This window comes from Phoxinus phoxinus, assembly GCF_949152265.1.
Source record: "Phoxinus phoxinus genome assembly, chromosome: 15".
Lineage (NCBI taxonomy): Eukaryota > Metazoa > Chordata > Actinopteri > Cypriniformes > Leuciscidae > Phoxinus > Phoxinus phoxinus.
Window position 1 is genome coordinate 25420455 of NC_136890.1, and position 15953 is coordinate 25436407.

At 37.0% G+C, this 15953-nt stretch overlaps 3 protein-coding genes across 14 annotated transcripts in view; 2 read left to right on the top strand and 1 right to left on the bottom strand.

Moving 5' to 3' along the window:
- Nucleotides 1-90: 90 nt before the first annotated feature.
- On the top strand, nucleotides 91-5356 carry mutyh (mutY DNA glycosylase). 2 transcript variants are annotated; one of them, XM_079638554.1, is made up of 15 exons: nucleotides 91-447; nucleotides 544-671; nucleotides 1128-1167; nucleotides 1272-1345; nucleotides 1423-1464; nucleotides 1553-1624; nucleotides 1744-1857; nucleotides 2036-2133; nucleotides 2221-2365; nucleotides 3347-3437; nucleotides 3530-3712; nucleotides 3814-3959; nucleotides 4124-4273; nucleotides 4872-4913; nucleotides 5004-5356. In XM_079638554.1, the coding sequence occupies exons 1-15, from the start codon at nucleotides 339-341 to the stop codon at nucleotides 5133-5135; spliced, it is 1566 nt and encodes a 521-aa protein (XP_079494680.1). In that variant the 5' UTR covers nucleotides 91-338; the 3' UTR covers nucleotides 5136-5356. The 2 variants fall into 2 exon arrangements, with proteins under 2 accessions (XP_079494680.1, XP_079494681.1); XM_079638555.1 differs by having other exon boundaries at nucleotides 195-447; nucleotides 630-671.
- A 379-nt stretch (nucleotides 5357-5735) lies between these two features.
- Nucleotides 5736-10551, top strand: elovl8b (ELOVL fatty acid elongase 8b). Its single transcript, XM_079638556.1, has 8 exons — nucleotides 5736-5923; nucleotides 6367-6432; nucleotides 6652-6839; nucleotides 7004-7084; nucleotides 7204-7260; nucleotides 7353-7467; nucleotides 7663-7790; nucleotides 8023-10551. The coding sequence occupies exons 2-8, from the start codon at nucleotides 6375-6377 to the stop codon at nucleotides 8188-8190; spliced, it is 795 nt and encodes a 264-aa protein (XP_079494682.1). The 5' UTR covers nucleotides 5736-5923; nucleotides 6367-6374; the 3' UTR covers nucleotides 8191-10551.
- Nucleotides 10552-11942: 1391 nt separating this feature from the next.
- glis1b (GLIS family zinc finger 1b) overlaps nucleotides 11943-15953 on the bottom strand; it is an 81488-nt gene continuing 77477 nt past the window's right edge. For 2 of the 11 annotated variants that reach the window (XM_079638080.1, XM_079638081.1), the window contains exons 12-13: nucleotides 15048-15206; nucleotides 12607-14083 (exon numbers count right to left, since the gene is read on the bottom strand). In XM_079638080.1, the coding sequence (XP_079494206.1) occupies nucleotides 13950-14083; nucleotides 15048-15206 (293 nt within the window). In that variant the 3' untranslated portion in view covers nucleotides 12607-13949. Of the gene's footprint in view, nucleotides 12031-12600; nucleotides 14084-15047; nucleotides 15207-15953 lie in introns of those variants that run through there. The other 9 variants (XM_079638078.1, XM_079638076.1, XR_013800525.1 and 6 more) reach the window with 8 other exon arrangements.

Sequence of the window (15953 nt, forward strand, 5' to 3'; positions counted from 1 at the left end):
GATTGAAGATGCATTATTCCGTCAGAACACTACAGGCTTTTGACCATGCCAACATTTTTTTAAATATACAGTGACGAGAGGTGACGATGCGTTCCAGTGTCAGCTATTGGTTCAAACATGCCCCGCCCTTCAGGAAGTGAAACAGAAGGCGGGAACGGTACTGCTGTATGTTGTGAACTTGTGAAAGATACTGCGTCCCTTGCTGTCTTTAAGCCTGTGCTTACTGTCAGCAGTACGTTTAAAAAAAAAATTGAACACACTGATGTTTTTCCCCGACTGATGTACTTGTTTCAGTTTGTGCTTGATCTTAATTTGAAGTTTTAAGTTCGTTCAGCGCTATGAGCAGGTTAAGATCAGCAGTGCAGAAGGGGAAGACAGCGGCTCTAGAAAATACAGAGGTGATCAAATCCAGCAATAAGAAGAAATCAAAGCATGCCATTAAAGAAGGTGAGTGGTTCTCGTTGTGCTACTGAGACACGACCCCATGTTTGCCTTTAAAATGTTATAATGTTTGGGTTTTGCTTGATTTCTTATTCCCATCAGAGGAACCATCTGAAACTGAACCTTCATCATACCACTTTTTCCATGATCCATCTGAAATCTCTCTTTTCCGCTCTCAACTTCTGCAGTGGTATGATCAAAATAAGAGAGAGCTTCCCTGGAGAACATTGGTAAAGGCGTCTAATATTGTTAATGATTAAATAACACAATGTACATCATTTTTGACCATATACTCAAAAGGCCCGTCATGTACAGCTACCTGCACTTAAGATTTTTATTTCTTTTTTTAACACTGCAGAAAAAAAAATGCAAGGCCTAAAAATGTATATATTAGATATGTGAATTGTCTATATAAAGTCATGTATATTGTTTAGTTAAAGTTGAATTATTAAATTAAACATTTTCAAACAAAATGTTGGTTGCATTAGTTGTGTCAGTGGCTTAACTAATGCTTCAAAATGAAGTAAATACCATTACAAACACTATTATAAAATGTTCAAAATTGTTTAATTGCATTTATACATTCTAACCTTTTCTTGACCCGTTTATAAAAAGGAGCAGGAAAACAATTGAAATTTGATTAGGATTTTTTCCCAATTGTTGTTTTTATGCTGTAATCCATACAGGCTTTGACAGAACCAGATGTTAATATCAGGACATATGCAGGTATAAAACAAAGGGTTTTAATATCATGATGATCATAACCTAAATTCTTTTTTATTATTAAATTAGTTAATTAATTAGTTTTGTTTTTCTCATGCTGTTCTCAGTGTGGGTCTCGGAGATCATGTTACAACAGACTCAAGTTGCCACAGTGATAGACTACTATAACAGATGGATGAAGGTAGACAAGCTCCTCAGGTGTGATTTCTCCTCACAGCTGCCACGCATTTATGCTGTTTCTACGTCTTTATTTTTTAGAGATGGGCGACTGTGGAAAAACTTGCTGCAGCTACACTGGAGGTGATAGTTACATCTATAGACGTACACAAAACAAACAGACGGAGACATAGTGAGCATCTGACAGTTGTGCGTCGTTGTCTCCCTGTAGGAAGTGAACCAAATGTGGGCCGGTCTTGGATACTACTCTCGAGGACGCAGGCTGCATGAAGGCGCTCAGAAAGTAGGTTTAAATGTAGTAGTGCAGAATCTACTGTAGATAAGATTGAGATGTTTTCCTTTTTACAGTTATGTAATCTGCACATATTATAAAGAGATTTTATGCATGATTCTTTCAAATAGGTGGTGTCAGAACTGAATGGAGAGATGCCAAAGACCACAGCCGGACTATTGAAACAGTTACCTGGGGTCGGACGTTACACTGCCGGGGCGATCGGTTCTATAGCACTTGGACAGGTAACTGTTTTTTTATTGATGCATCTGATTTGGACCAGTTTCAAATGTGGTTCTTTATTTATTTACTTGTGTGATCAACTGAAATCAATTAGTGCACCACTGTATTGACAGGGTATTAAACACCGTGGATATTTAGCTGTAAATTACGTTTGTTCCACTGTTGTTTGTTGTTCTCCAGGTGACTGGTGCAGTTGATGGAAATGTCATTCGAGTTCTGTGTCGCGTTCGAGCCATAGGAGCGGACAGCAGCAGTCCCACTGTAACAGATGCTTTATGGTACTGAAAGATTCATCAAGTAGATTTAATTTAGATCCAAGTTGTAAAATGTTGGATTTAATTGTGATGACTATTGGCCTATTTCAGGAAAATTGCTGATACACTTGTTGACCGAGAGAGACCTGGAGATTTTAATCAGGCTATGATGGAGTTAGGGGCCAGAGTCTGCACCCCAAAATCCCCTCTCTGCAGCCAGTGTCCCATTCAGTCCCACTGTCATGCATTTAGGAAGGTACTGCTGAACCGCTGTCACCAATATACACTCACCGGCCACTTTATTAGGTATTGTACACCTAGTAGTACCAGGCTGGACCCCCTTTTGTCTTTTAGATCTGCTTTAATTCTTCGTGGCATAGATTCAACAAGGTGCTGGAAACATTCCTCAGAGTTTTCAGTCCATATTGACATGATAGTATCTGTCATTACTTGAGATCTGGTGACTGTGGAGGCCATTTTGAGTATAGTGAACTCATTGGCTTGTTCAAAAAACCAGTTTAAGGTGATTTGAGCTTTGAGACATGACGCATAATCCTGCTGGAAGTAGCCATCAGAAGATGGGCGCACTGTTCATAAAGGGATGGACATGGTCAGCAACAATACTTAGGTAGGCTGTGGCATTTAAACAATACTCAGTTGGTACTAAGGGGCCCAAAGAGTGCCAAGAAAATCTCTCTCACACCATTACACCACTAGCACCCTGAACCGTTGATACACGACAGGATGGATTTATGTTTTTATGTTGTTTATGCCAAATTCTGACCCTACCATATGAATTTCACAGCAGAAATCGAGACTCATCAGACCGTGCAGCCTCAGTTTTCTGTTTAGGAGTGAGTATTTCAGAACCTGCTGGTCTACCTGGATTTTCACACACAACCATCTCTGTAAACCCCAAAGATGGTTGTGTGTGAAAATCCAGGTAGATCAGAAGGTTCTGAAATACTCAGACCAGCCCGTCTGGCACACCAACAACCATGCCACGTTCAAAGTCACTTAAATCACCTTTTTTCCCCATTCTGATGCTGTTTGAACGTCAGCAGATCGTCTTGACCATGCCCACATGCATTGAGTTGCTGCCATGTGATTGGCTGATTAGCTATTGTGTTAATGAGCAGTTGAACAGGCGTGCCTAATAAAGTGGCCGTTGAGTGTACTTCCTTGTAAAACTGTCAAATAACCTATTATATATAACATGTTGTCTTTTATATTGTAGGTGAGCATTAAACAAGAGATTGACTCCAAAAGACTTCTAAGTAAACTTGCCTCAAATCTCAATAACTCTGTTCCTGACATAGAGAATTGTTGTAAGTCTTGTTTAAGAAAAATCTCTCATTATTCATACATCAGATCATCAAATTAAAAGCCCTGTCTAATGACTGTTCATGTTCTCTGACAGTGGCCGGGGACGGCTGTAACTTGTGTCTATCAGAGGACTGGGACCCTCAGCTGGGGGTGCAGAATTATCCAAGAAAGCCTGTTAAAAAGGCTCCACGTGCGGAGCAAACACTAACCTGTATAGTGGAACGTAAGCGTGACGGAGAAGAGATGGAATATCTGCTCACTCAAAGACCAAGCAAAGGTGAAACCGCAGTTTTGACTGGATGAATTAGTAATTTCTTACAGAAAATATATTAAAATTGCACAACTTTAGATTTACCGGCATGTGTTTGCCTTTTGCAGGGCTCTTGGCAGGGATGTGGGAGCTACCCAGCATGCTCTTGGAAGCTGATGTCTCTGAGAGTAAATATAAAAGCTTGATATGTGACATGATGCAAAAACGGCTGGAAGCATCCCTGGACACTCACTCAGTGCAGTTTGTGGGAGAGGTGGGAGTTTTCCCAAATCATATGTTCTTGGGTTTAGAATAGTTTTAAACTGATCAAAATGTAATTAACAAACATATGATTTACATCTTTGGTCATTTTGTGCATTTCTTGTTACTATGCACGCATTTGGTATTCATCATCAATGTCTTTGTGTTCTCTGTCAGGTGGTTCATATTTTCTCCCACATCCATCAAACCTACATTGTCTTTTCCGTGCGTGTGTCTGACTGGTCAGATATAAAGCGAGAGCAGAAGACCTGCTGGCTCAGTAAATCTGCTCTGCATGAGGCGGCTGTATCCACTGGGGTTAAAAAGGTTTGTGTTGTGTCATGGATGTCACCGCAAAGCCAAACCAGTGTTGTTGTAGTAAACTCAAACTTATATAGCTTTCTCTATTTGAAATAAATATGACATAAATATAAATATATTAGTGCTGTCAGATCGATTAATCGTGATTAATCACATCTAATATAAAAGTTTGTTAGTATATTATATTTTTTGTTCGATGCGATTAATCGATTTGACAGCACTAATAAATATTATATGAATATTTACTGCCTTGGCAACTAACTGGAATAAAATAAGTTGAAGTACTAAAATTATTTTTTTTTAAACGGGGATACAAATTATTTAAAGCAAAATAGAAATATAAAAATGACAAAAGTACACAACAAAATTGCTAAAACTGTCAAATTAAATTACTAACATAACACTGAAACTAACCCAGAGGAGGCCAATTCAATTTTTACTAAGATCTGATAGACTAAAATAAGGCTAGATGAAGGACAATGAAAGACTTTGTGATTAGTTTGTTGGGAATAGTTATAAAATGATAGTTTAGTGTTACATGTGTATTGATATATGTGTTATTACTGTCATTTTGTATGTAAATATTGTATATTTAATTACACAGATTATGAAGCTTTATGAATCTTCAAGCAAGGCAGACATCAAGGTATGTTTTCCTGAGTTTGCATGTGCGTTATATTGATATTAATTTAAAAAATATGTTATTGTCCTGTCCTGACATTTCATACTCTTTAAGGAAAAGAAGAGAAAACCCAGCCCTGAGAAACGGTCAAACAAAATAAAAAAGCCAAAGAGTGCTGCTACTAATGGAGGACCCAGACAACTCAGCCTGACTAAATTCTTCTCTACCTCAAAGGCAAAAGCTTAAAGCCAAACCTGTTGACAGAAGCTACTCTGTATATTACGCTTTGTGGTTATGTAAATTTGCTAAATCGTGTCAAGAGAGTCACATATAATAACACATATTACCTACATCTGTTTTATTTTTAAAGCGATCATTCGTTGTTATGAGGTATGTTTTTAAGTAAATAATAAATGTATAATAACCCTGATTTTTTTTAGAATCCAGAATAAAAGACAGCTATTTTTAAATAAATCTTATATATTTATTATATATTTATGTACAATATTTCTCACTACCTTGTTTAATTTAGCTGCATACTTAATAATAAGAATTATGATTATTTTTTATTTAACAGCCTTTAGCCAAACAGGTAAATCAAATAACATGGTCATGTTCATTTCATTTTCTGCGCCCTGAATGACCTTCCCTGTCTAACACTGGCTTGTCAAAATAAGAGTTAAGACATACATTTTTAAATGAACGTGCGATTATTTATAATCTAACACGTATGTGAAAAAAGGCTATACATTTTCAGAACGTTTAACGTTTTATCATTTGGTCTATTTGTGAAGAAAATCTGATTTATATAATGTTTTACTTGGCAACGGTGGGGCTTTTAACTGTGAAATGTGAGCTGTTAAAACTGGGTGCAGTCCAAAGTTTTCCTTAGTTCTGTGCACTTCAACGGATACTGCACTATTTCCCATGTTACTCAAATAATTGTGTGGAAGTTCAAAGTTGCCATCTGCCCGTGCGCTCGATCTGAACTCGTCCACACAGTGCGATACGTCGGAACGTGTCCTCGACCTCAGGTAAGTTCACCGGCAAATTTATGTTGATTGCAGACTTATCAAAATATGGGTTAATCCATATACTGTAAAAACAATAATTGTAGATAATAAAAACGCACAATGTAATTTAATTTTTTTTTAAAAATCGGATTTTGCTCTAATTGCAAGAATGTTTTGGATAAGCAAAGAACGTTTTAAAAAAGTTTACTCAAACCATTGTGTTCAAACATTCTTGTTCGTCATCTAGGAAGTCATACAAATCTGCATTTTCATTATGTCAGATCTTATTAACAACACATAAACACATTATGCTAATTCGATTTATTATAGAAGGGATATTTATGAAATGTATACGTTTCATCTGCATCGCAAGTAGTAGTGGTGATTATAAAACGTGTTCCCCCTCTTCTGTCAAATGCTAGTCTTGCAAATTTCATTTTAACAATGGAGAAATCCTATATTAGTGTCCTCTATGGAAACAACGTGGCAGAGAGTGGAATCCATGCACCGCTGGATTCTAGAGAATGGGGGTATGATTTATTTCATATATTATAAGTGTGATTTATTATAATTTAATTTGTGTTTATGATTTATTATATATTTAATAAATTATATATTATATTTTACTGTGCTACTACACGCAGTAATATTTGTATTAACAATACATAAAAACATTACATCATAAAATGTAAATATAATAACTTTTAGAAGATATGCAAAGCTCCTTGTGTCCCGTCATTTTATTTCAGATACGCGGACGGACCCATGGCTTCTAGTCTACTCTCCTGTACCGATCATCTGTATATTTTTGTGCTATCTTGGTGTTATTTGGGTCGGACCCAAACTTATGAAACACAAGGAACCAGTGAACCTAAAAGCAGTGCTTATTGTGTACAACTTTGCCATGGTCGGTTTGTCTGTTTACATGTTCCATGAGGTACATTATACATTGCTCTAGTTCAATCCAATATAGGTGCATTTTTTTTAAAGGTTATTTCAAATACTTCTGTTAAAATAACTTAGTCATCAAGTTTTTAAAAGATCCATCTGCTCATGACCTGCTGTTATCACCAGTGTATTTTTTTCTTCTTCTTTCCACAGTTCTTGGTCACATCATGGCAGGCAAACTACAGTTATCTGTGTCAACCTGTGGACTATAGCCGCAGTCCATTGGCAATGAGGGTGATTACGTGTTCAGCTGTTTGACATGTTGCCTAACCAATAATTCCTGTATTGCAAATCATAATTAAATTTGTTATAGTGTTATCATGTTTTCTAAACATTACTTGTTCTACTTTTAGATGGCCAGTGTATGCTGGTGGTTCTTTTTCTCTAAAGTCATTGAGCTTAGTGATACAGTGAGTTTGACTAATTTAACAGATATGATTAGTGCAGATATTTTCACCCAGGGTAGACAAAAATGTCTTTCTCTGTCAATTTCTACATTTAGGTATTTTTCATCCTAAGAAAAAAGAATAGCCAACTCACATTTCTACACATGTATCATCATGCAACTATGATCTTCAACTGGTGGGCAGGAGTGAAATTTGTGGCTGGAGGTCAATGTAAGTCAAAAATATGTGCCTGAACATGCAAAACACATTGAACTGATAAATTGTTGACGTTATAGTCAGTTACTAAGGTCGAAATTATTTTCGATCCATTAAATGTAACAATTATGCTATGCATGTAATTATTTTTTTAACAGAATATCTTGTATTTTATCATTTTAACTGTGTGCCTTTTTGATATTCTTTCAGCGTTTTTTATCGGGCTGCTGAACACTTTTGTACATATTGTGATGTATTCGTACTATGGCCTGGCCGCTCTGGGGCCTCACATGCAGAAATATCTGTGGTGGAAGCGCTACCTCACCTCACTGCAGCTGGTAAATACACATGAACACACGCATTGCTAATCTGCTCATTTGAAAAGACATTTTTAGACTATCAGAGCTTTTTGTTAAACCCTTTTGTAAAATATAAAATAGCTTCAATCGACAATGTCCCGTTAGACGATGGCCAGTTGATACTTTTTCCCAAAAGGATCCATAAGAGTAAACATTCATAACACATCAACAGGACTGTTGAACAACCTCTCATTACATCCTCTCATTACAGGTCCAGTTTGTCTTGCTGACTCTTCACACTGGATACAACCTCTTCACTGAGTGTGACTTCCCTGATTCCATGAATGCAGTTGTGTTTGCGTACTGCGTCAGCCTCATTATACTTTTCAGCAACTTTTACTACCAGAGCTACATAACAAGGAAGAGCAAGAAGTCTTAATAGTTGGTCCACATGCAGAGGAGAAGAAATCACCCACTTTTTGATAGACAATTTTTTCCATCGCTGTTGAAATTGAAATCAGGCCTCGACTATATTTAGTCATCAGGACTAAAAGGATTTGTTGAAACAACTGACCTCATATCTAATTTGGGTTGTAAATATAACTTGTCTTGTTCTTTTTTGCATTTTGAAATCTCCTGCTTTGTCATCAACCAAAATAGAACTTGAATGTAAATGAAGTGTAATCTCATTTTAAGGAACTCTAGGATGAAAGGTTATTAATTGTGCTAAACAGCTTTGTACTATCTATCTTAAATTGTGCGTCTCTATTAACAATAGTGAAGTGCACTAGATGGCACTACAGTATGTACGTAACTTGACTGCAGCTGTTACGATACGCACGCCACGGTTGCCAAGTCTAGTTTCCCCGTGGGATTGGGCTACTAACAGCTGCCGTGGGGTGATAATTCAATAATTTATGATATTTACAACGGAACTGAATCAACATTTAACTGACTTCAGCTGAACAACAGCCGAAATTCATAGTTTTCCTGTTATTACTGTAAAGCGGCTTTGAAACAGTCTGTAGGCCTACTAGCTACTGTATGCGGCTATGCGCTATATAGCCTAGCCTAATTAAAGGTGACTTTACTTGACTTCTCACGTAGGCCCTACATGGGATAAAGGTTTCAAATGTAGGCTATTGCATAAACTATATTTAACGGAAATCCTTGAAACTAAATATTTTATATTTTACCAATGATAAAACTGATTGATGTTAAGTTTGTGGGCCACTGTGACTTTGAGGTGTGTTTGATCGCTACAATAGTGGTTTTCGATTTGCAGAACAGTGACTGTAAAATATGTATTTTAGGTAGGAGGAGAATAGCATATTTAGTTTTGATATTTGGGATAGTCGTTGGGATACTTTTGAATGCAGACCTGACTACATTCCATGCGTTCAGTTCAGTTTCAGTTTATTGTCCCCTAAGGGAAACTTGTCTTGCAGCCAGGTAAACATAAAGGTAGCACAACTGCGCGCGGAAAGTGTCAAAGGGTGTTTGAATTTGAAATGTGAATAAACAGCAGGCCTGACTTTAAATAATCCAAATCAGCTGTTTAGTTTGTAACTCGTTCAGTGGTGACAAAGACAAAATCATAATAGTAAGTTATTAAACCTACAAAACATCAAATCATGCTGCGCAATATCTGCAACAGGAGTTTTGCAGTACCTGTCTTGCGCAGTTTGCTATTTCCAGCAATTAGCTTCAGCAAAACCGTTGAATTCTAGGCATTAGAAGTAGCCTAGGCCTGCTGACATCTATTATCAGTGAGTAATGTAAATTCGTTTGTGTTTTTCATAACTCAGGTATCTCCAGGGTTCACTGGCACAAGCTCCGTAAAACCGGAGTGAAATGGAATAAAGTGCGAACTGGGTCGCCCTCTTGTAAACACAAATATGGGAACCTTTATTTGACGCGCATATTTCATTTATATAAAGAATAAAAGTAAATAATAGTAATCATTATTTGGAAACTTTTTAGATCGGTCCCCGCCGTATTCACACAGGATTAGGCCTTTAGTTCTAGTTCAATTAGGTGGCTTTTATAAACGTGCCTTAGAAAAAATAAACACCACTGTGCATCCTGAGACGAAACAATGGGACTGACATATTTTAAGATCTGTCAGTGCAAGTTGGTTTCAGTTAAATCAGCTCAAGCGTGCATTTTAGTCTGGGAGGTTTAAGCCTTGTCTGTGAAACTGGTGGTAAGTGACTTAAAAATGACATTGCAATATTTAAATTGTGAGTTTAAAAATTATCTATTCTCTAAATAGATCTCTAAATAGAAATTCTCTAAAATATCTCTAATTGAATTACTGTATTATTGACTTTTTAAAACATGGAGACATCCATTTAAAAATTGAAATCATTATGGTCTAGTGAAAGAGTGACTGGGCGGTCAACAAGGCCAAAGTTTTTATGTTATAAACTGACAAATTGGAGCATTTTGGTAGCTTCCAAATGTCTTGCCAACTAATTTTTTTATTCGTTGTCAGGACACTGAATGTGTGTGTCAGTGCATTTAGAAGTATTAAAACCATGAGATGCCTTTAGACTGAGATCATGGAAGTGGTGCCTGGAAATTTTCTCATAAATTTCGCGTCAAGTCTCTGATGTAACGCATTACTGGTAAACAAAACAATTTGCTTGAGCAGGGAAAACTGTTGAATTGACCTGTTCTTAAATGTCTGTCTCTTGGGTTGCATAGACATTTTTCAGTTTTTACACATGGCATTCATCATGCCATGTGAATTATTTATTCTCTGTGGCCAAATCTAAACATGACATTGGTAAAATCCTACTCTGGAGGTTCTCTGGCTTTTTTCCCCTTCTTTTGCCAGCTAATTGTGTCACTTTAACTCACAGATTTTACTCGCAAAACCAGGATCATTGACGTTGTGTACAAACAATGCCTCCAACAATGAGCTTGTGAGAACCAAGACCCTGGTGAAGAACTGCATTGTTCTGGTGGCCAGCACACCGTACCGACAGTGGTAAAACTCACTATGCCATTCCTCATGGCCCCAAGAAAGGTGCAAAGCTGGTAGGCTTTCATTTCATATAGCTCACTTTATAAATAGATGAACATTTCTATTATTAGAGATTCAGCCTCAGATTGTTAATGGACCCTCTCCAATGCATATTGCACACAAAAATGACAAGAGCTTTTCCAAAACCACCAGCTCCAATATTATATTTTCCCAGATGCTATGCAAACTTTTCAAAGAGTTTGTAATTGCTTTGGTGATTTGTGTTGATTAATATGGACTATGCCTGCTGATATAGAGTTATTAATATGGACTATTGATGCCTGCTGATATAGAGTTATTTCCTTGCACGCAGGTGAAGAACGCACATAGTTGACAGTCACCTCTGTAGTGCTTTTTGTGTTCAAGCTAATATTAATATGGGTTAATATGGCATCTTAAGCAAGAATACATATTGTTTTCGAATTTAGCTCTAATATTCAAGTCAGATATACAATTAATGACCGGGACATTGGTCCAGCAATCACCACCATGAACAACATCAGGATATTTTTCCAGATAAACCTTCTTGAAGCTTTTAACTGCATAAAAAGAAATGGGAGATGACTGAGTATCTGGATGAGATGCCTTTGTAAATGTACAAATGCATCTTCATCCCTCAGACTCCAGAAGAAGAGGAGATCTTGAACAAGAAACGGTCAAAGAAGGTTCAGAAGAAGATTTATGGGAGCAGGAAGAAGAGCTAGATAAGCAGTTTGCTGGAGGGTCAGTTCCTGCAGGTAAAGCTTCTCTGTGAGTTTTCCATACTTTTCCCATCATGGATCATTTGAGACAGTCACGATCATCTCGATTAAAAAAAAAAAAAAACCTGATCATTGGCAAACAGTTGTTTTTTCAACAGCACTCATCCGCACCAGTCCATTCAATCCATCCAAAGCAAATAACCATGAATCCCAATCCTCGCCAACTGATTTAGTAAAGTCACAGGATGTTCTCATTTTTATGATCATTTGACACATTTCCCATTAACAAGAAACAAGACCAAGAAACTCAAGCTATCTGCATTTCCCGTTTCCCTCATGTTTATTTGACATCTGTTTATTTTTCATGTTGTACAAAATCAGAATGGTCTCAGTCAAAGACAAATTTGTTTAATTAGTAAGTCACAGTGCTTCTGTCTAAGTTTGCTTTTTAATGTTCAGCTTCCTCAGCCGACATTGCGTCCAGGCCTGGCCAGTGTGGCTGAGCAGAGGGAATCATCTTGGAAGGGAAAGAGCTGGAGTTCTACCTCTGGAAGATTAAAACCAAGAAAGACAAATAGACTCAAGCAATACAACCAGAACTTTAGAGTATTTAAGGGTGAAAATGGCTATGAATGTGCAAAAATTATTCAGGTCACCAGTGTGAATGATTACTTCCTAATGGGCTAACAAAATTGGCTGTTTTTGCTAATTTTATGCAGACATATTGCATTTTGCACAAAATAAAATTTCGTGCACATATGGTCACTTCTGCATCCCGCACTATAACTGCACATTCATGCTACTATTTACTATTACTAACTATTTATTGTTTTTCTTTGTTCATTTATTTTCGATATTTATTTCAACTGTCACTTTGAGAGTTCAGTTTAAATATTAAATAAATCTTGTTACCTACATCTACAACAAAGTGATAAAAATAATAATAATAATTAACGTTACGTCTTAAAGGGATAGTTCACCCAAAAGTGAAAATTCTGTCATTAATTAGGCTAGCCTACTCATCCTGATGTCGTTCCAACCAATACATTCGTTCATCTTCAGAACACAAATGAAGATCTTTTTGATGAAATCTAAGAGCTTATGTCCGAACAGCTGCGCTAACTGACACTTCGACACTTCAAAAAGTTAAAAAGAGATAAAGAGATCGTAAAACTAATCCATATGAATTGAGCGGTTTAGTACACATTTTCTGAAAAGACACGATCGCTTTTTTTTGTGATGAACAGACTGAATTTAAGCTTTTATCCCTTTAAGGAAACAAGAGCTTTTACGTGTTGAGCCCCTACATGAAACAATAAAATGTACCATCTTAGTCTTTTAGGTTGCTGTATTTTCTATGGTCTCGTTTATTTTTTATATTTAGCAAATAAGCAACTTAAATGTACATTATGAGATTTGTAAATGATGATTGCTCCTCATCCTCTCCAAAAGGGGGCAGACTTCCCCTAACAATAGCTAGTCTGCAAGTCTTAAAAGTTTTTTTCCCCGGCTCAGTCCATCATATGTTTGAGACTAGTTTCTAATAAAGTTTAGAGAACATATGCACATCATTTGCAAAATGTCTTGCCATTTGAGTCCCCAGTATATTTTATAGTATTTAGAGTTTAATGATATATTCAATGTGAGTAGCCAGGTTTGATTAGTCAAACTCTTGACATAATTACCATATTAAAACATACAATGATGAGCATTAGACTGCAATATTCAAGAGTCATTTATTTTCAGAGATTGAGAGATTGACATCATTAATATTAAACAAACTGTACATTTTATACATAGCCTACGTTGAAAGTGTGGTAGATATTAAAAGCCATCAACCATCACAAAATAAAGAACTCTTTTTTTCTGGGATGATGACAACCAAATGACAAAGCAATACAAACATTTGCAAACATTCACTGACAAAACACAGCAACACTAAATAATTGTTTCCAACACAACAGCCAACAAATCAGAAAAAGAGCTCTGACAGGGAAATGTGGAACTCATCACTGATGATCTGTGGTGGCTCTGAAGTTTCTATCAAACCGTTCCAAAGTCACAATTGGATCAGAGCTGACCAGCTGGATTTATTAAGACTAGTGATGCCGTGATGACGACAAGGGAGTATCTCATGAGACTTTGAACATCTTTCAAAACACTGGGAAAAAAAGCGCAATTTCATAACATCCCACAAATAAACACTCAACAACACAGAGCCCTCATTATTTAACCTTCATTGCAGGGGAATAGCAGCTTTTCGGGTCGTCAAGGAAGCAGATAATATTTCAGTCCAATGAGGTGATTCAACAATGCATTTTAAGAAAAAAAGAAAAGAAAAAAAGAGCTGAATTCTGAGAAAAACTGAATCTCTGACAGGTTGAAACTGCGTTGATGGAAGAAAAGAATTAAAAAGACTGTTTGGTCTGAAAGAAGACATTTGATGGCCGACGGGATGACCTGATTCTACGTCTCGGTGTACACTGAAGACATTTGGCTCAAGCCGCGATCGAAGCCGCCCACCTGAAAGAAAACACTTTCCTCTGTGCCCGGCGAGAACTGGCAACCTGACCCTATGATGTCGGGCACCAAGCTGAAACCTTTGCATTGAGAAAAAGAGAACATATGGAAAAATGTGTTATACTTTCATTAAACACTCTCAGAAAATGTGCACAAATTGTCCCATTAGATGATAACTAAATCTACCCCTAAAGAGCGCATATGAGTACTTTACACATAGTAAGTACTTCAGGTAAACAATTAAAAATTAAAGTTTCTAAAAGGGTTTTTTCGCAGTGATGCCATAGAACTTCTCGGTGAGCAGTTATTGAACTATTGTTTTCTTAGTGTGAAGAACATTAAAAAAATCTAAAGAACGTTTTGTGGAATGCAATGGTTCATGGATGTTAAAAGTTCTTCATGGAACCATCATCACCAATAAAGAACCTTTATTTTGAAGAGTGTAGATAAGGTAGGGTACTGCCCAATTTTTTAACATTTTAAATACTCTCATTTAAAATCAAGAATACTTTTTAGGGTATAGTGAAAAAAAAACATGGAAAGAATAACTAGCCAGGGCTGCATTTTCGAAAAGTTTCGTAAGCTTGATCGTGGAACCATTGCCATTAATGAGTTTTGAGAAACGCTGCCATGATCAGTTGACCTGTTTCTAACCATATTGCCTATTACTGGTCCTATAATGAATCTACTATGCTCTAATGTATAATAATGGCTCACAATATCAGTCGTGCTTCATGTTATTGTTATATTGCTTAATAATAACAGGATTTGTGGAGGTAAAGGTGCGGTCAAATTTCACAGGCGAAATCCTGTCATTACAATAGGAAACTGTGCAATCTTGAATTTCATGTGAGGGTGAATGATATCCCGACGCAGATTTTTATAATGGGTTTAAGTTAGTTCCACAAATTTGCAGTGTTGACCAACAGAAAGCTTCTTAGATTAAAAGTGAAAGTTCTTAGTGATCTGTGCTTTATACATCACTACACTGTTGACAATTGACCTCTCTTACCCAAGAAATTTCACCAAAATGTGTTTGTGTACCTGTGGAAGAGGCGTTGGTGGAACAGCTCATGTGGAAGCCGTTGTGTGGGTTTGTGTTGAAGCTGTGAGACTCTGCAGGTTGATGGCCGCCGCTGATGGACTGGTCCATTCGGTAGCTGTCACCAAAATGGAAACAGCTCTGGAAGTTACCACGGTAATCTGTAAACAAACACAATATATAAGCATCAGAATGAAATGTCATTCAAATGTGGCTTTAGATTCATAACTTAAAATAGCTCTTTAACAATGTAGCAAAAACCACAGACTGTAACAGTATTCCCGTTTGTATTTCTATTTTTGGACTTTTCCCACTATCTCCGAGTTTGCTTCCAGAAGTGTTCAACAAGTAGTCTCGCTTGGATGGGGGTCTTGGATTTGAGGTGGTACACACATGTACATCTGTGTCCTGACAGGAGGGTTGAGCGTTTCTCCTTGAGCAGTTCTTTTGACAGACAGCTTGGCTGTTTTGGACTGGGTGGTTTTAGAGCAAAAAGCTTCCTCTTGTGGTTCCAGGCGTCTCTTTCTGCCCACATGTTCTGGCTAATACACAGAGCACTGCAGAGACTATGCCAGTTCCCATACTGATGTGGCTCTTTCTGACATTAAATACTCATGAGCTGATATTTTAAACAGGTATTATTCCAATAGATCAGGAGTAAAGGCGGGAGATGGGTGCTGTGAGTGGTATTGTATATGCTTAGAGTAAAAAATCAATAGAATGCTGCAGTGTTTATTAAAGATCATTTTGAATCAGCACATCAGTTTAAACATTTAAAGCTTACTGTATCAGATTTGATATGCAAATGTCTAAGGCCTCGTAATTATCAACATGATCAAAACCTTTTGTACACACTCTTCGGTTACACTTTATTTTGATGGTTCACTAACGCTCATTAGTGTATTAGT